Genomic DNA, 19,606 nt, shown 5'->3' on the forward strand with positions numbered 1-19,606 from the left:
CATATTGAGAGAGTCTTTGCAGCATATACCCAACTCTAACTCCACAGCACACCTTCACACCCCACCATATAAATGGACAGCCAAACTAAGTTCAAAGTTGAAATCACTATACTTTGCACTTTTTGTTGTTTTTATTCATAGTTCTATTGTTTCAGTTAAGCTTCTTTGTACTGAATAGAAAACAGATGTTCATAGACAAAAGAGGAAAAATAAATCAACAAAATATCCCAGTGATTATGTTTTTTATTCAATCATGCCACAGCTGCTTGCTGAGCTCCAACTATTGCCCTGTGCTGGGTGCAGAGTGGTAGGTGGGATGAATCAGGTTTGGTCCCTACCCTCAGAGAATGTGATCTCTAGTTAAAGTGGGGTTGAGTGAGAGTTGGAATAAGTCAAAGCACTACAGGACGTAATACGTGGTAAAAAGAGCTGTCTGCCACACAAAAGTTGCATATGTGGAGTGTGAGCACTGTGTAGACAAAAGAGATCCCCCTTCTTGCTTGGCAGACCAGGTGGCATTCTAATTGAGTTTTGAGAAATGGATGGGATTTGGGTGTGTGGAGATGAGAATAATAATTATTGATGCCCCCAAAGAGAAAGCAGCATGAGCCAAGGTATTGAGTTAAGAAAGTAAGTTCCTGTACGCCTGGAATGAGTGAGTTATTAAGTGCTGGCAAAATGAGTGAGCTACTGACTGCATAAGGAAGTGAGTTTAGCACAAAGCCAAGACAGAATCCATGTGACCCTAAACTGCTGGACAAAGCAGAGGCTGAGCAAATTTCAAGCAGATACAGGTTTCTGCTTCCGGAGACTGAAGTCAGAAACCAGGGCTATATCTGCTCACATGAAATAGACTCAAAGGGCTCTGGTCATATGATTCTACTCCTTAGCTATGGGAGTTGACCTTTTCTGTGATCAATGATCAAATTCAAGAGAACTTCTATGAGAACTAAAAACTCTTTCTGGAAGCGATTACATTGTGATGGCAATCCATTGGATAGTTGCCTTGCCTTGCTTGCCTTCTTGTTTTTCAGGGCTACAAACATTTCATCTAGGAGAAACAACATGGGAGAGTGACCGAGCAGGGAACTCATTGGTAGAATGAGTTCTGAAATGCTCCAGTATGCTCTTGGACAAATTAATGAGACTTTTGGAGGGTCTGGTACCTCATCAAAAGAAGGAGGATAGTAATCCTTGCCCTGCCTTCCTCCTATGATTGTTATGAGGCTTAAACAAGAGAATGAGTATGAAAGTATTTTGTAGACTGTAGTGCCCTGTTAGGGAGGGAAGCAGGGAATAACAGTGTCTATACTGTTAGGAAATTCCTGGAACTTTTTAAAGATGTTTCTTTGCTCCAACACTACTAGAGTAGACCACACCATTTTATTAGCCAGAGTGAAAGACTCCACTGCAATAAAGGAGCAAGATTGATTTTAGAACACCAGAGTTATAGATTATACTTTCCTCTTTTGTAAAGAATAATTTATTACAGCATAAACTAAATACAAGGCTCTGAATAAATAATCACTTCCCCAGTCACCACATCTGCAAGTGTGTACATGCACACTCCTATGAGCTCATAAGGACACAGATGGCACAGACATATTTCCATTCTCAGATCATCGCTTGTTTAGTGAGAAGAGCCCAGAGCCAGAGTTCCTTTCTGTGGGTCAGAGCTGTGTACCTTGGAGTGAACATATGGTGAACCTCTTAAATGATTTGGATCAGATGAATGTCCTTTTCTGCTCCAAGTCCTGGTCAGATAAGCGTATTGGGTGCAGGTAGCTCTGTCCTCGAGTTTGGGGCACTCTCCTATGTTCTTTTACTGAAATTTTCAAACTTCTCTTCCTATGAAAAATACATACATCAGAAGTATTCCCCAGCTGTCAGTTTGGCAGTCAGGACCCATCAGTGGACACCTATTTTCTAGAATCTTATCTCTAACAAAAGCCACCTTCCAAAGCACAGAGCAGTCAAGCCCATTTGTCCACACTGCGGGCCCCACATGGCTGGGAGCCTGTCCCCCCCAGCTCCTCTCCCCACAATATGCAGTCTGATATTCTATGTGGGCAGTGACAAGTAATGGTTCACATCATAGCATAAAACTGAGACATGTGCATATCAAGCCTGAAAGGGATCTTGCAAGTAATTGAATTCCATCTGATATTTGACTTCCATCTCTAATTAGTCTTTGAATATCCACTTGCACCTCCAATGTCACAGAGCACACACTTCATGAGGTCACCAGATTCCACTTCTGTTTGTGCCATTGGGATAGTGGTCTTTCCCACCATGCCCTTTACCCACTGATCATGCCACCTGGCACAGGTGGGAGCCTTCTCTCCCACGGAAACCCTTCAAGTATTTGAAAAACAATTCTTACATCCTTTGACAATACCCCACCAGTCCTGCTTTTCCAAGTTAAGCATTTTCTCACTACCTCTAAGATATAGTTAATTTCAAGTACAGTCTTCAGAATAAGTCCCTTTTGACAAAGATTTTAGATTCAATCCTCAGTGATTGAATCACTTAGGACCATGGCAAGAGCAATTCAGAGTCTCAGACAGACACTCATGGGTTTTAGTTTTGTTTTGTTTTGAACATACTTCTAGCCCAAGCCTGGCAGGATGCCTAGCATTCATTTGAACATTAGGCCCTGGTATTAGCAAAGGGTTGCCTCCTTCCACCTGGCAAATAAGAAACTCATTCTTTGTTTGACTGTGAGATCACCCCAAACACCCTGCCCTGCTGGAGCTTTGTAATTAGGAGGTATTTGGACACAACAGAAAGTTTGCTCAGAAGATCTGTGTCTGAGGCCAGGGTCTGCTTGCCTTACCCTGAATCTCAGTTTTCTCACCTGTAAAAGTAGATCTTAAGTCCTTCCTTGCCTGAGTCCGGAGGGAATCATGCAATTCAAATGAGCTAATGGAGGTGACAGCACCTGGTAAGGGGCCTTTCTAGGTGTGAATGCACATGCTGCTCTTGCCTGTCACCAGGTTGTAGACCATCTCCGGCTTGCCCTGTCCACAACCCTCCACTCTTAAAAAGTGGGTAAACTATGAGTCTTAGAAAAAGACATTCAGAACTACCATATCACTGCTGAGACTAACTTTGTGAAAGCATTTCTTCCTGTATCAAGGAAGACAATGATTCTGCACCCTATTTAAATGATTCTTCACACCCTATTTTAAAACCAGAAGCAACAAGGTACTTTCATGGCCGAGAAAAACCATGTTCCCAGTATTATCTATAGTCACAGAGCCTCCAACCATCCTCAGGAATTCAGCCAGGGAAGGCAATGCTTGCATATGCTATCAACAAGTAACAAAGCCACTACTTCAAAAACTAATGATGTATTGTACGGTGATTAACATAACATAATAAAATTAAATTAAAAAAAAAGTAACAAACCCAGCCTAGGACCCACCCCCTACCCAGAACATTCACTTAGCATTTGATGTTTGTAATGAAAATTTTGCTTTTGCTTTAAAATACTATTTGTGGATATTGTCCTAGAACTGAGAGTTGTCTGCTGAGCTAACAGAAACCTGGGTGTTTTCTATGCTAAATGAATCCAATATAACAAAATTGTAATAGTGATAAAAATAAGGGCTATTTTTATTTTCAGAAAATTGAAGCCTCGGACTTAAGAAATGTGTAGACTGTGTAAGGACTTACGTCAATGATAACATATAATGTTGTAGCACATGACTAACTTTTCTCAAAAATAGTAGAGAAGAGGAGTGGAAATAGTTGAAGTTGGATATGTGAGATGTGGAGTTCCTAAAATATAGGAAATGTTCACAGGGGAAGGGGCTGCAGATCTTAGAGGACAGTGCCTGGGCTCTTTGATATGTGCTACTTTCCTTTCTTTCCCGGGAACACAAGCTGGACCAACTACATAATTTGTGGGGCTGAATCCAAAATGAAAATGTGGGAATTTCAAAATTTAGAATTTCAAGATGGCAACAGCAAAGCATTAAAATAAGGGTGTGCCCCTTCTAAGCATGGGGCCCTAGGTGACTGCACAGGTCATACATCCATGAAACCAGCCCTAAATACAGGTGACTGTACTTCCCAGCTTCTTTGCCAAATCCCTGATAAATGAGATATGAGTAGTGGAAGAGATGCATCCACTTCTGGAGTGAGGCAGTGGAAAGCCTTTGTGTGAGCTCCAGACTCTTCCTTTCCCATCACAGTGAACATGGAGTCCTTGTTTTCAGTCAGTGGGGCCAAAAGATTGAAGCAGCCAGCACTGTGAGGAAGGCGAGCCTACAGAGTCACCTGGACCACAAAAGAAGTTCTTATGTGTTAAGCCACTGAGACAAGGGAGTTGTTTGTTATTGCAGCATCAGCTCAGCCCATCCTTACTAATACACAGGGGAAGGCCAGAGGCAGAGGAATTGTCTCAACTCTGAAAGTACTACAAAGGAACCGGACAGTGAAAACTGGTGTGATGGCTCCCATGCATTTGTTTTTCCACCAATAAAATACGAATTGAAAAGTGATCTTTCACATGTTACAATTCTATGACTACACATAGTACTATTTTCTCTCAACTCATTTAAAAAATATGTTATCTAAGAAGAAAGATTATATATTCTCCTTGTCCATTAGCCTCCCAATCTCTTGGCCAATTGCCATCCTTGGCCCATTCTTGATTCACTAACACCCTCAATATTCTCAGAAGCCAAGAGGAAAACACTCTTCTGGGGCAGTGTTCTCTGTAGAAAGTATTTTATCATGTAGATTTTAATTTACCACCATGATTGGATAGGTTTTTGATTCCAAAAACTCCAGCTGATTTTAGAAGAGTCTCATTGCTTGAAAATCACTGAAACTGGTCTCTTTTGTCATCATTTCTATGTTTTGTCAACTTGAATATCACACTGGCTTCAGAGTTGTTCTTCATTGCTCTCAAACACCGGATTGCTGTAAGACACTCCCCTTCCACACCCTGGCATGTCAGAGAAGGATGTTTGGTTTAGCAGCGGCCAACTAGGGTCATTTGCCAAGGCCCTCTGCCATATCCGATACTGACTTTTTGATTGATAGCCAAAACACCTTTTGAATGTCATCCACAGGGCTCGATTTTCAATGATGGCCTCCTGCAAAAAAAAAGAGTTACCCTTTACAACCAGAGGTAAAATATTTCCAGGCTATGGCCCTCCATAGACCCTAAGAAGGAACCACCACATTGGCTGCTTAGATCCAGCTTGACAAAAAACGTGAGACCTGGACAAACAATTCCAATGTGGTTTCCTGGGTTAGGTCTCAGCCTCTCAAACTCTTCCACTTAAGGAACTCTTCTGGGAGAAGAGAGAGGAACATAGTTTCAAGAGTCTGGAAACAGCTTGAAGTAGTCTGCCTGGAGGACGAAATTTCTTCTGAATCTTGTGTATAAATTAAATTTAAAATCATTCAAATTCTGCAGATCACTCCATGCCACACCCATATTTGATTTAATACAAAATGATATTTAAAATTACTTACCACCAAATGGAATTACGCTATAGAAAGATGTGCGAAAGGCATGATGTGGCTTTGGTATGCCCTGGCACTTAAATGCATAGTTATGAACATAGGTCAGTAAAGTTGAAATATGCACCAGTCTTGGACTTGGACAGATGTGGATTCAAGTTCCAGCTCTGACACCTACTATGGGCAAATTAATTACCTTCTCTGAGCCTCAGTGAACAGAAATAATAATTCCTTCCTGTTAGGTTTGTCATAAAGATTATGTAACTCTCCTTACAATGCAGGACGTGGCATGGTATAAGTGCCTCCCTTTACCACCCTTCTGAACTATTTAACAAGTGGTTATGTACTATGTTGACTGTGACCTCTGACCTTCACCTACAAATATTTCATTGCAATGCATTTTTTTAAAATTACAAAAGATATGTCTCTTTGGAAACATTTTAGACTGCCATTTTATTTCGTGAATTAGACTGAGCTTCAAATAGAGCCCAAATTATAACTTACAACACAGAATGCATGAGAGGTTATTTTTTAATTTTTCATTTTTATCATATTTAGCCATAAAAGCTAACCATCTTAGAAGTTATCATGAAAGAAACAAAAAGAAAAATATGAAAATCCTGCTGTCCCACAGAATTAAAATTTATTTTGGTGTTTGTCAGTGGTATCTTTGCTAAATTGGAAGAGTCAATTCTATGGGATTTTACAAGGAACTTTGCCAGAGTAGCAGTTTTCCTAAAATTCACCCATCTTTGCCATTTGAGTCCCATTGCCCATGGAAATAATGGGTACAGCTAGTCTGAATTGTTCTCTAAAAATGGATCATCTGCTAACAGGCTGTTAAACACCCACACAGCCATCTCGAGTATCTTGCAAACCTCAGGGCTTACCTAGCCAGATTTGTGATTCTACTTTCCCATACCAAGGTTTTTTGGTCCTTCCCAATTAACAAGAGAACAGTAGTTCTCCTTAGAGCTGGAATAAGGCAGGATCATAGTATCCAATTAAAGGTCTTAAAATTTAACTTACCTCTGGGAAATCTTAGCAGGTTTTAAACAAAACAAACGAAGCAAAGCAAAACACAGACACACACAGACTTTAGTGTTATATGCCATGCAGAGTGTTTTCATAATTCTAGAATTATGTAGAATTCTGATACCTGTATCCCTCTGCTGCTCTGGAAAGGGAAACTAAAAGCACCAAGAAGTGATCTGTCCTGTCACTCTACATTGCAAATTAAATGTAGAACTAGAAACTTTTTTTGTTTCACCCCTTTATGAAATACCATTTCTTTAAAAAACAGAACTTCACCACACAAGCTCTTCAGATTGGCTACTAAAATAATTCATATATATGGCATATATATACAAACGCATAAGTAATAAAAAAAGGGGGGAGGAGAATTAAAGCTACCCACATTAGCTCCTCTGCCTTTCAGCTGGAGGTTACATCATGAGGAAGCAAAGTGAGGATAGGTTCCATTCAAAACTGTTTGCTGGGCTGTTCTAAGATTAGGGGTAGGGTTAGACCTCTTAGTGGACCAGGCAATATTCAGGACTATACAAAAGGAGGCCAGCCATCCCTCATGCCTGTCCCCCAAAACCTCTCTGGACCATCTCCGTCACAGACTATCCAGGGAGTATGGAGTTAGCATGCCCATCCCAGGAATCTTTAGCATCTGCTGTCAGACATCCCTACAACTACCTGAGAAAAACATCTTGCTGCATCCATGACCGTCTAAGGTCTTTACCTGCTCTGCTAGGCTCACCTCATAAGGCAAGAAATTAAGTGTCCATAATTCTCCATTACAACTGCCTTCCCCACAGACTCAAATGGCTTTCGTTTGTTCCTGAGTGCCCCCTGACAGCAGAAGGGTAACTTCAAATAACTGGAGACGGCAGTGGAAGAGCCTGGAGGCGAGAGCTGGGACCTTACAGTGTTATTTCTCAGTGCAAAAGCTGCTGGGAACCCACACTAAACATCCACGCCTGTCTCCATTTCTCACTCAACACAAGAAACAGAGGAGAAACTTAATCTTTCATGAGTATCAAATTACCCTCTCCATCTGCTGCAAGCGAGCAGCATCACTTCTTACATTTCATAACCGAACAAAACTTTACCCAGCTTCTATTAGAATAAAGCAGGGTCTTAGATACTGTAGGTACTGAGATGAGTTCTTGCCAGCACAGTTTATATCCATACACAACCTATACACAAATAACTGTAGCATTTTTCCTCTTGCTTACTCTAAACTGTGAGCAATGGAGAAGGTCATCAGAATCCATCTCACATTGTGCCCTAGGACATGGCACATGGTCAACAAATGCTTGTGGAAAGAGCAAATGAACAAATGAAAGCCTGAATGATTGATAGATTTAAAGTCAGAAATACTAAGTACCACAAGAGATAATACAATAATAATAGTTTATATTTATCAAATATTTGCTATGTGCTTTTCTGTGTTCACATTTCATGCTCACAGTAACCCGATGAGATAAGGTACCTTTATTATCACTATTTTTCAGATGAGGAAACAGAGACACAGAGGAGTGGAATAGCAAGTGTTGCCCAAAGTCAGGCAGCAAGAAAGGGTAGAGCCAGGATTCAAACCCAGGTAGACTATTTCTGGCTTATGCTCTTAACTGCAAATATAGTGGCAGTTGAATGGCTTCCTACTAGGGGATTATGGCAAACTTCATTGCTCAGTTACCTGTCCCCTGTCACCAGACCTATTGAAACAGAAATGCTAGGGAGAGGGCTGGAGAAGTCCTCCTACTTTGTTGCTCAGCACATTCTTCCCAACTTTATACTGCCTACCTAAAAGGAAAAAACACAGTCTAAGCCAATCTGTCTAATCTTTTGGCATAGTTCTACTTTCCCAGAATCCCTTCCTACTCAGGATGACAATAAGACACAGTTCTAACCAATGAGGCATAAGAGAGAGTCTGGAGGGTGGCTGTACGAAATTATTTTGTTTCCTCATAAAAGGGTCCTACTTGAGGGGAAAAAGCTTGCTGGTGCCTCTCCTTCCATTTTCTTGCTGCATTAAAACAGAGATAATGCCCAGCGACATGGACGTGATCTGGACACATAAGTAATACACACAAACGTGAAAGGCCAATATCTAAAGATGGAGAGACTGAAAAGTGAAAGATGGATGATCCCCAATGACACCACTGAGTTACTAAACCAGCCCTGAAACCACTTACCTCCTATCTTCTTAAGTGAAGAAATAACTATTTTTACTGTTTAAGCCACTGTTACTTGCCTAACCTATCCAGGCTTTGGGAAAGATTCATGAAGAGGAGAGTACTACAGATGTGCCATAGAGGATGGAATAGCACTTCAAAATGCAGACATGAGGGCAGATGTACTACAGAGGAAATAATGTGATTGCTGCCAGGGACAAGGCACATACATGATTATCCCTTAAAGGACAAAGCTCACCTTTCTGCAACTAGGTATGAGGACACTCATGTGATGCTCTTTTATTAATCTGGTGGCTTTGGAGACCCATATGGGTTAGCATGGTACTTCTCAATGTAGTTTCTCAACCAGCAGTATCAGAATCAACTGACAACCTATTAGAAATAAAAACTTGCACCTATTCTAGACCTATTGAATCAGAAATGCTAGGGGAAGGCCTGGACAACCCGTGTTTTAACAAATCCTCCAGGTGACTCTGATGCCCATTCAAGTTTGAGAGGCCCTGGTTTTGCATACAGAGAGAGGCTCCAGTACCTTAATTCTATGCCCTAGCAAAGTAGCCTATGTATGCCCTAGCAAACAAATGCCCTAGAAAAACTATCAGTTTTTACCCTGCCTAATATGGAACGTTCTGCAGGGAAGTCAAGTTCCAGGTACTCTCCACCTACCACAAATCCCCCCCCCTCACTGGAACAAGGCTGGGTTTGCAACCAGAAGTAGGAATGGGGGACAGACTGAATCCTGATGCTCACCTCCCCTTTGACACAGATGCCTTTTCTAGGGATGCCCCCTGTTCTTCAGTAGGCTTTGAAGAGTGGAGAGTTTGTCTAATAGCACTGAAGGAGGAGAGACTGAACCATAGCCAAAGAAAGAGGGGGCACAGACACATTTTACTGAAGAAATGGAGCAACTGGGAGATGAAGAATAAAAGCCAGGAAAAGCTCACTATGAATCTTATTTCCCATCTGTAAAAAAAAAGTAATAAGTGAAAGAAGCCAGACACAAAAGGCCAGATATTATGTGATTCCCTTTATGTGAAATGTCCAGAATAGGCAAATCCATAGGGACAGAAAGTAAATTAGTGTTTACCAAGGGGTGAAGGAGGGGAAAGGGGAAATGAGGAATGACTGCTAATGGGTACAGGATTTCTTCTGGGGTGATGAGAATGTTCTGGAATTAGTGGTGATGGTTGTGCAACTCAGTGAATATACTAAAAGCCACTGAACTGCATACTTTAAGAAGGTGGATTTTATAGTATGTGAATCGTATTTAATTTCAAAAAATGAATTGAGTTGGTTCTCTATTTGTGGATTTTAGAAATGAACAGGACTTTAGACATCATAATTCCCTTCTCTCCAGGTCCACTCTGCAGGCAGGAAAACTAACACCTTGTTTGGAATTCACCAGGGGAAAGCACCATTGCTTATGTGGCTGAGGAATGGAACCCCTTGCACTGCTGAGTCTTATCAATTAAGCTGTTCCTTCTTTCAGACTCCCAAAGAATGCCCTGCCCATCTCTGCCCCAAATGATCAGCAGCCCCAGGGCACTTACCTCCACAACAAGGGACACAATGAAATTGGAACTGAGCATAATGATGATGTAGACCCTCCACAGAATAGGAGTGCAGAGCAGCTGGTGGGAGATGGAGAATCACTGTTAGTTTGAAGACAAATAAACACCAGAAAAATGTTCACATGTTCATGGTGTACATTTCCATAAGTTATAGATCATGGATGTAATAGACATGCATTATGTGTATGTTATATATGTACATATTAGATACACATACATACATAATACATATAAGACATATTTTTATGCATGTATCAAACAATGTGGAAGGATTATACCCAATGATTCCAATGACTTGTAAACTATGATTGTTGCTTTATTTTCTCTTATCTTTCTTTCTTCTTCTTTTTATTTTTTGGTTCCCCTGTAATTTCTAAATGTCCTAAAATAAATTTGATCAAAATTTGATAAATTTGGTAAGTGTTTTTTGTTTGCTTCCATTGTTTGCTTTTGTGAGGGAATACAGGAATGTGGCCCTATTCCCAGAAGGCTCTGAGGGTACGTGTGTCAAACCTCCAAAATGGGCAGTGTTGCCCTCTACTCTCTGGTGCCACATCTCCCCTCAGCTGAGCCCTGCTTTTGAGCCTCAAGTCAGGGCTTCACGCTCAGGACTGTGTGTACCCAGCTGCACAGACAGTGCCATGATGAGGGTACTCACCAATGGAGCAAGCAGGGCTGAACCCAAGCTGGCACTTCACGCATTTTCTTCCCAGTTTCTCTGCATTTTTCCCAATCCCTCCCCAGGTACATGATATATATAATAGATATGTATACTGAATGGATGGCTGGCTGGATAAATGAAGGGATGGATGGATGGATGGATGGATGGATGGATGGATGAAATGAAGCCAAGTGCACACTGCTGGACCCGGCACTGCCTCATACACTGCCTTCTACACCGGGGGATTAAAAACTGGTACAACTCTGTGGAGGGCAATGCTATTAAAATTAAAAGTTCAAAATCATTTCTGGGAATTTATCCTAGAGACATATTTGTACGTGCCTGAAATGATATATGTATAAGGTTATTTCATTGCAGCTTTGTTTGTAATAGCAAACATAGGAAGCAACTTAAATGTCTATCAGTAGGGGACTACATATAAATTATGGTACATATATATATTGAAATAATTATATTAGCATAAAAAAGGAATGAGGAAGCTTTATGTACTGCTATGGAACAATTACCAAAATACACTGTCTCATGAAAGAACAAGGTGAGGGATCATGTACGTGGTTGGGGCAGCCATGAACACGCTCCATGCAGGTGTCCTACTGGGAGAATAAGCGGCAGACGCTCCAGTGCTACACTCGGAATCTCCCACCATGTCCACCCTGAGGCCACACTTCCCATGGGTTGCTCATAGTTAATAACTAAGGATGGCAGGCCTTCTCACTGCTCTCATTCTTGTGAGACATTACACACCTCTGATGGGCAACTGTGTTTGGGCTTTCTTAGAATTGCACTGCAGCAGGGGCACCTGTGTGGCTCAGTCGTTTAAGTGTCTGCCTTGGGTTCACGTCATGATCCTGGGGCCCTGGGATCGAGCCCCACATCGGGCTCCTTGCTCGGCGGGGAGCGTGCTTCTCCCTCTGCCTCTTCCCCTCCCCACTGGCCTTGTGCTCTCCCCGCCCCCCATTCACTCTCTCTCAAATGAATACGTGAAATCTTAAAAAAAAAAAAAAAAGACCTGCACTGCAGTCTGAACCCCTGCTCATCTGGCCCTCCTTACCTCCCTCCTGCCTTCATGGGGGTCAGACCCACATCATAGTGTGGGACCCTCCCGCTCCTTTTCTGGCTTCCTAATGTTCTTTCCCCTACAGGCAGTTCCTCCAAAGCTTGCTTACACATCTCATCTCACCTTGCCATCTCCAGCTCAGAAGACCTGGACAAATGTAATAGTCTGCTACTATTTGTGTAAAAATGATATATATCTGTGTATGCATATGTATAAAATATGCCTGAAAGCATATAAAATAAAGTGGTGTCATCAGTTGCCTCCAGAGAGGGGACCTGGCAGCTGCGGGAAAAGGATGTGAGGCTATAGGGTTTCTAACTTTTGAATTTTAAACTGTGTGGATGTGTTCTCTATTTAAAAAATTCAAGCAACTTCTTAAAAAAATGAGGAATAACTAGCTATAAAACAGCAGGACTCCATTTAAAATAAACTTCATAAATCAGTCAATGCACATTTATAATATATGAAGTTTCAAAGACGGAAGGATATAGTAAATAATGTTACAATTTTCTTTGCCTGCATATTCACTTTATAAAATGTACCCACAATTTTGTGTAATAAGAAAAAAAATTATTATTTTTAAGATGAGCAATAATTCTCTGCAGACTCCTTTGCAGTCATGTTGGCAATGACCTCACACAGGTTCCCCCTAAACTAAACAGAATCCCTATTTTCTTGTACCGGAGATATCAGCCTCTCCGTAAGAGTCTTTGCTTTTAAAGAGTGTGACTGAACCTAACATGTCTTAACCCTAACTTCTGCAGGATTAAGAAGTTTTAACTCACTTGGAAGACTAGTGGGCAAAGACTATCTTCATGAGGACTCACTCTAATTCACGGAAATATTTAACAATAGTGGCAATTACAGTGTTAGCCACAGTGACACAATTATCAAAATGAAAACCAAATGTAAACATTAGTTTGTATGTCACATGTCAAGAAGGGTTTGTGAAGGTTTTGCTGGTTCGCGATGAACTGTGAGCTCCTAGTGCTCATCTCCATGCAAGAACCTAATCTACAACAGTCAGTCAGTCATTTACTGCCATTATGTGCCATGGGCTATGTTAGGCACTGGTAATATGAGAATGAACAAGATAGGATCTTGACCTTCGTGAAACCTGTCTTTGAGATGGAGAGGCGGCCAGGCAGGCTCACGCAGCACTAAGTAAAAAAGCTCATTTCCTTTTACCATCTCTTCTCTACTCTACTTATTGGTCTAAAGGACATTTGGTAATAATGAACTTCTAATTCGAAAGTATAGGCTAAAGGAATAGAAATATATATTTTCCCTTGCTCAGATATGTAAAAATTGTCTCTTAGCTTGAAATTTGTCCAAAATTACACAATATAAGACAATTCATGAGGTAAGTTATGGCTCTTTGCAAGCAAGTTTTGCAGACATTAAATATGAACCTATAGACAAACACATCTTTAAAGAGTTTTTTTAAAAAAGATGTAAATACAGGTTTGAGAATTAACGAGATGAGTGTTATAGGCAAACTGTTTTCAACAGCTTCAAAACAGAAGCATTTAGGAAAAAATCTCTCACACTTGAAAGAGAATATATATAAATAGATTTTTCTATTCTTACAGGGATCTTTTAAAAGAAAAATGCTCAGTGTTTCTGAAATACTTGGAAATCAAGACTAGATTGAATCTTATTTCCTGGCCAGCTTAAATAGAAAATATGAATAAAGCCAGTATTCTTTTCAACTCTACTATTCAAAAAGAATAATCAGTGTCAAGAATCTGTGTCAACTGCAATTGTGACCTGCTTCTTGAAGTCAGGATGTAATATAACTACAAACCATCATCATCATATCCCAGAGATAAGACTTACGTCCAAACGCCTATATAGTTCTGGAATATCAGCAAATAAGATGAAGAGACACACACTCAGCTGTATGACCAGCACAAGGACGAATATATCTGAGGAAATAGGAACACAAGCTGTCATTTAGAGAAATCAGAGTATAGAGTGTCACATCTATTGATAGACATAGTCTAGATTAACACTGACTAAATTTACTTGATTCCTACATCCAAACACAGCACAATAAATGGAAAGTACTCATTTCTATGCAATGGGTCTCACCTCCACAATTTCTATGCCTGTCCTTGAGGCGAGTGGAAATTTTCACATGCATGTTGTGAGCTTCAATTAATAAAAGTAAGAAATATAGAGAGAGCAACATTGACATAATATATTTTCAAAAAAATGCCTTGAAGACATTTAAGTATCTGAGTTTCTTTAATGCACAACACCTGCCTCAAATCCTTTTCTGGAAAAAAAGGAGGGCTGTAAATAATCAAATGTTTAAATTCAGTCATGTACAGGTCAGCATCTGACTGCTTTCTCATCCTAAGAAGGAGAAGGGCAAAATAATTTTCTCTGAACAAACAAATTCTTATGAGGATATTGATTCTTCAACTTGTGCTTCTAAATTTTCCCAATTAGAGAGGCAGTGGTGGGGCATACAAATAAATGTTCCAAGGGCTAATCAGGTCACCCACTTCTAACACACTCCCACCCCAGCCCAGAATGTAAGGTGGTGGCAGGTACTTTGGCCAAGAACCTCCACAATCACTATGGCCAGGTTCCTTCAGGAGGGACCCACACCCAGCCTGCCAACCACACAATGCCATCTTAACCATTGTCTTAATGGCAGGAGATATGTTCCAACTGAGTGCTGTGACACTTCTCTCCACCTCCTCCTGGATGAACTCTGACACGTACTGACAAGTAAGGAAATAAATGAGCCATCCCTATTTGGAGTGATGCCATGAAAAGAGAGCTAGATACAAACTTCTGGTGAAGGAAAGAGTAGAGAAAGAAACCCTAGAATTTAATGCAGTTTTGAGGGAAGGAGCAAAGAATGAGGCTGCACAATGTGTTTTAGAGAGCCCTAGAGTAGAAGTCAGCAAACCCAAGATAAGTATCAACTCTGCAGCTGCTCCCTGAGTGACCTAGGGATATCTGTTCCCTCTGGTGACCTCTCACTTCTGATCTGGTACAATGCTACTCACAGTTTGTATAGATGGGCTGCCTAAATGGTTTTCCTTTAGAGAAAATAAGAGCCACAATGATACAGTTGATTGTTCCCAAGAACCATATGGTAGTGTTCTCAAAGCTTGTGAAGGCACCATTACTTCCAATTTTTTCTGGAGCAGTTGGAGAAATGATTAACTTTGAGATGCTTTCATTTTGCAGTGTGCAGACACTAAAAAGGAAACAAAAAGGTAATGAAGTAAGATGACTGGTCTTTATGGAACATTTGTATCTACAGGACTCCATGCCCTCCGTGTAATTACTTATACTTTGGCAAAGAATATACTGAAAAGTAAGGAGAAGGAAACCAGCACAGGTAGATCTATATTTTGGATAGATGGATAGATAAAAGATAGATAGATGATAAATAGATAATAGATAGATGATAGATAGATAGATAGATAGATAGATAGATAGATAGATAGATAGATAGAGGATAGCTAGATAAGCAAGTTATATATTCAATAAATCGGACACCCATCATGTGTATTTTGGCTATGTGGGAAAGACGTGAGTAAGCCATAATTCTTCCCTCTCATCGCTTAAGATCTCTAAACATTTATAAATAGGGTGACCATATAATTTGTCATACAATAAGCACAGATTTGAATGTGAAAGGAAAAGACAAATATCATCAGAAAAACTGGTAGTTGCCAGAGGAGACACGAGTGAGGGGGATGGGGAAAGTCGATAAAGGGGATTAAGATGTACAAACTTCCAGTTACAACTGAATAAGTCACAGGGATGCAAAGTACAGCATAGGGAATATAATCACTAATATCATAGTAACATATGGTGACAGACGGTTACCACTTATCATGGTAAGCACTGAATGATGTACAGAATTGCCAAATCGATAGCTTGTACACCTGAAACTAATATAACATTGTATGCCAATTATACTTCAGTAACTAATTAATTAATTACACATAAGTTCATTGTTATATCAGGCTTAAAGTGGGGCTGACTGGGCAAACTATAATGTATGGTCACCCTAGATATAAAAGATGGTCATAGATCATTATGACACAAGACAGGCCAAGGTAAGTGCCAAAGAATGATATCCTCAAACTGTGCTACAGGGAAGAGAAGATCACTGGAAATTTTCCCAAGGGACTTAAAGAAGCCACTGCTTCTAGAAGAATGAAGAACCATTTGTTTCCTGTCATAAGGGCCAGATGATATTTGATAGAAATTGGAATGTGAGATGCTGGAATCGGGGCTTTGATAGTAGTACCTGTGCATCTCCATGGAATACCAAGGCTGCCTCTGAACCAGAATGAAGCCCACAATGTGCATAGCCAGGCTGAGAAGAATGTTGAAAATCACAGAGAGCAGCAGAGGTGGGGAGATCAGCCGTCCTGCAGGCCTGAAAGGCACCAGCTTGGGGTAGGCACCATTCAAGTTCACTACAAAATAAATTCGAGTTTTATATTTGTGAGAGCAGGAAAATGTTCTATTCTTCATCAGAAGAACAGTGTAACTTCTTGGGCCCACATATCCAAGCAAACTGACAAACTGAAGTACATCATTTTTTTGAGGGAACAAAATAACAAATGGACTCCAACTCAAGTCATATGAGAAATTCCTAAGAGAGCAGACAGAACAATCATGAGACATTTTTATTTTTGCCTATTAAACGAGAAAAGGCCATCAAATTAGAGGTGAGGACATGATGAAATGCATACTCTCGTACACAGCTTATGGGAATGTACATTGACACAAACCTTCTGCCAGGCAATTTGACAGTAAATATGAAAAGATTGAAAATTGTTCATAACATTTGACATGGTCATTCCTGGAAATTTACCTGAGCTAAAAAATTCAGAGATATAGAAAGATGTTCATTACTGCATCATGTACAGTAAATTATGGTACATCTAGATAATGAAACAACATACAGTCACTTAGAAGTAATGCTTTAAAATATTCAATGACAAAATGAGGAGTGACGTCAGAAAAATGGCAGAGTAAGCAGCTCCAAGTTCCCATCCTTCCACAGAAACATCAAAAAACAAGCAGAAACTGTCAAAACTAACTTCATCATAACTCTGAAAAACAAAGGTTTATAGCAATCAAACATATGCTAAATCAAAAAAAAAAAAGGCAGCTTAAAAATGGTAGGAAGGTTCTGTGTCATTTTTACTTGCCCTTGCCACACCCTTCTTCAGCTCAGTGGCAACCTCAAAGTTGTGTTGTTCACACACACACACACCAGAGAGGACTCTGGTGTCTGGTCACAGGAGGAAAAGAGCAGACTTTATCACAAATCATTGTGTAGGTCTGTTCTAATCTGTTGAGGGTTACCTGAAGGACTGGTGCAAGGTGCTCATCTCTCTCACCTAATGCAAAATTTAACTCAGGACAGCAACATACACTGCTTGAAAACATTGTAAGCCTAACCAACTACCCACAATCACCTGGGGCAAAAGATTACAGTTGAGACATAAAATAACAGCCAAAATAAAGAAAAGCTAAAGAAAGTTTCTTTGGGAAATTACAGCATTCAAAAGCACCTGTGTATACTGGGGACTATAGGAAGCCATGCACACCCCTAAGGTAAGATACATGCTCAGAAAAGACCAGAACAGCCCCTCAGTTTTCAGCTCTGGATGATCTTCGTACTCAGTGCAAGCCTGGCTAAGTGTTGAAGTGCCCGAGCACAGAATAAGTCTGCAAAGGTTCTTCTTTGTTCATGGTTTTAAACTCATGGAGGTCGAGAAAAATCTCAATCAAAACACTGCCTGAGCAAAATCCAAAGGAACAGAGATTTCATTGACCACACCTAATAACTGATACAGTCTGCAAAAATAGTTTGGGGAAGTCACTAAACAAATGGACTCTGATAGTCTTCAAAAAATAGCAAAACAAAAACCACCAAGCCCTAGGCAAGGGGGTAAATCTGATTTCCAGAGTTATCACACTATAATATTCAATGGAACAAAATAAATTGACAGAAATCATCTCTGAGGAAGCCTGGGCATTGGACGTATTAGACAAAGACTTTAAAACAACTGTTTAAAATATGCTTAAAGAAATCAGGAAGCAATGTATGAACAAAATGAAAATGTCAACAAAGAAACAGAAAATATGAAAAAGAGCCAAAAGAAAGTCTTTTTAAAGAATCCTTTTTTACAATTTCTACTTCTTCATTGACACTTCATTTTGCCCAGTAGAAGTAACTATTTGAGCAAATATAAAAGACTGTATTATTTTATTTTTGGCTTTTAGTTCCACTTTTTATTCCTACCTGGTTTAAAAGACAACACATAAAAAATAATTATATATCTATGTTGTTGGGCACACAATGGATAAAGATGTCATTTGTGGCAACAACAATATAAAAGGAGGAGACAGAGTTGTGAAGTAGCAGTGTTCTGCATGCTATTAAAGTTAAGGTATCAATTCAAAGTAGATTATTATTCATTTAGGATGCTACATGAAATGCCCATGATTACCAGTTATGTCAGAGCTAGCATCATATCCAAGGGTGAAAGGCTGAGAGCTTTCCCTCTAAGATAGGAACAAGACAAGAATGCCCATTTCATGACTGCTATTCAACATTGCACTGAAAGTTCTATCCAGAGCAATTAGAAAAGGAAAAGAATTAAAGTCATCCAAATTGGAAGGAAGAAGTAAAACCACCTCTATTCACAAGTAACATAATCCTGTATATTGGGAATCCTAAAGAATACACAAGAAAATGACTAGAGGGGCACCTGGCTGGCTCAGTGGGGAGAGCATGTAGTCTTGATCTCGGAATCATGAGTTTGAACCCCACACTGAGCATAGAGCTTACTTAAAAAAAATAAACTCCTACTTAGGCTGTCGAAAGAAAGAAAGAAAGAAGGGAAAAAAGCAAGCTACTAGAGTTAATAAACACATTCAGCTACATTGCAGGATACAAGATCAATGCATAAAAATCAGTTGTGTTTCTATACCTTGGCAATAAACAATTTTAAAAAGAAATTAAGAGAACAATTCCATTTTCAAAAGCATTCAAAACAATAAAATATCTAGGAATAAGTTTAGCCAAAGAGGAGAAAGAGTTGAACACCAAAAATCACAAAACTTTGCTGAAATAAATTAAGCAAAACATAAACAAAAGGAAATACATCAGATGTTCATCGATTGGAAGACTTAATACTGTTAAGATTTCAATATTATCCAAGGTGATCTATAGATTCAACACAGTCTCATCAAAATTCAAATGACTTTTTTTCAGAATATTAAATTTGATCTTCAAATTCATGTGGAATTAAAGGGGGCCCTGAATGGTCAAAACAATTTTGAAAAAGAACAATGTTGGAGGACTCAACACTTCCCGATTTCAAACTTACTATAAAAAAAGTAATCAGAACACTGTGGTAATAGCATAAGGTAATGGCATATAGACCAGTGGAAGAGAATTGAGGGTCCAGAAATAAACCCATACATCCATGGCCAGTTATTTTCATTATGAGTGTTAAGGCTATCCAATGGCGGAAAGAAGAGTCTTTTTAACAAATGGGGCTGGGACAACTAGATTCTCACATGCCAAATAAATGAAATTGGACCC

At 39.8% G+C, this 19,606-nt stretch overlaps 1 protein-coding gene across 6 annotated transcripts in view; it reads right to left on the bottom strand.

Moving 5' to 3' along the window:
- Positions 1 to 803: 803 nt before the first annotated feature.
- ATP13A4 (ATPase 13A4) overlaps positions 804 to 19,606 on the bottom strand; it is a 118,714-nt gene continuing 99,911 nt past the window's right edge. For 5 of the 6 annotated variants that reach the window (XM_027587081.1, XM_027587080.1, XM_027587079.1 and 2 more), the window contains 5 exons: positions 16,286 to 16,457; positions 15,027 to 15,220; positions 13,840 to 13,928; positions 10,241 to 10,321; positions 804 to 5,108 (listed from right to left, as the gene is read on the bottom strand). In XM_027587081.1, coding sequence (XP_027442882.1) covers positions 4,896 to 5,108; positions 10,241 to 10,321; positions 13,840 to 13,928; positions 15,027 to 15,220; positions 16,286 to 16,457 — 749 coding nt within the window. In that variant the 3' untranslated portion in view covers positions 804 to 4,895. Of the gene's footprint in view, positions 5,109 to 10,240; positions 10,322 to 13,839; positions 13,929 to 15,026; positions 15,221 to 16,285; positions 16,458 to 19,606 lie in introns of those variants that run through there. The other variant, XM_027587083.2, reaches the window with a different exon arrangement.

This window comes from Zalophus californianus, chromosome 1 (genome assembly GCF_009762305.2).
Source record: "Zalophus californianus isolate mZalCal1 chromosome 1, mZalCal1.pri.v2, whole genome shotgun sequence".
Classification (NCBI taxonomy): Eukaryota; Metazoa; Chordata; class Mammalia; order Carnivora; family Otariidae; genus Zalophus; species Zalophus californianus.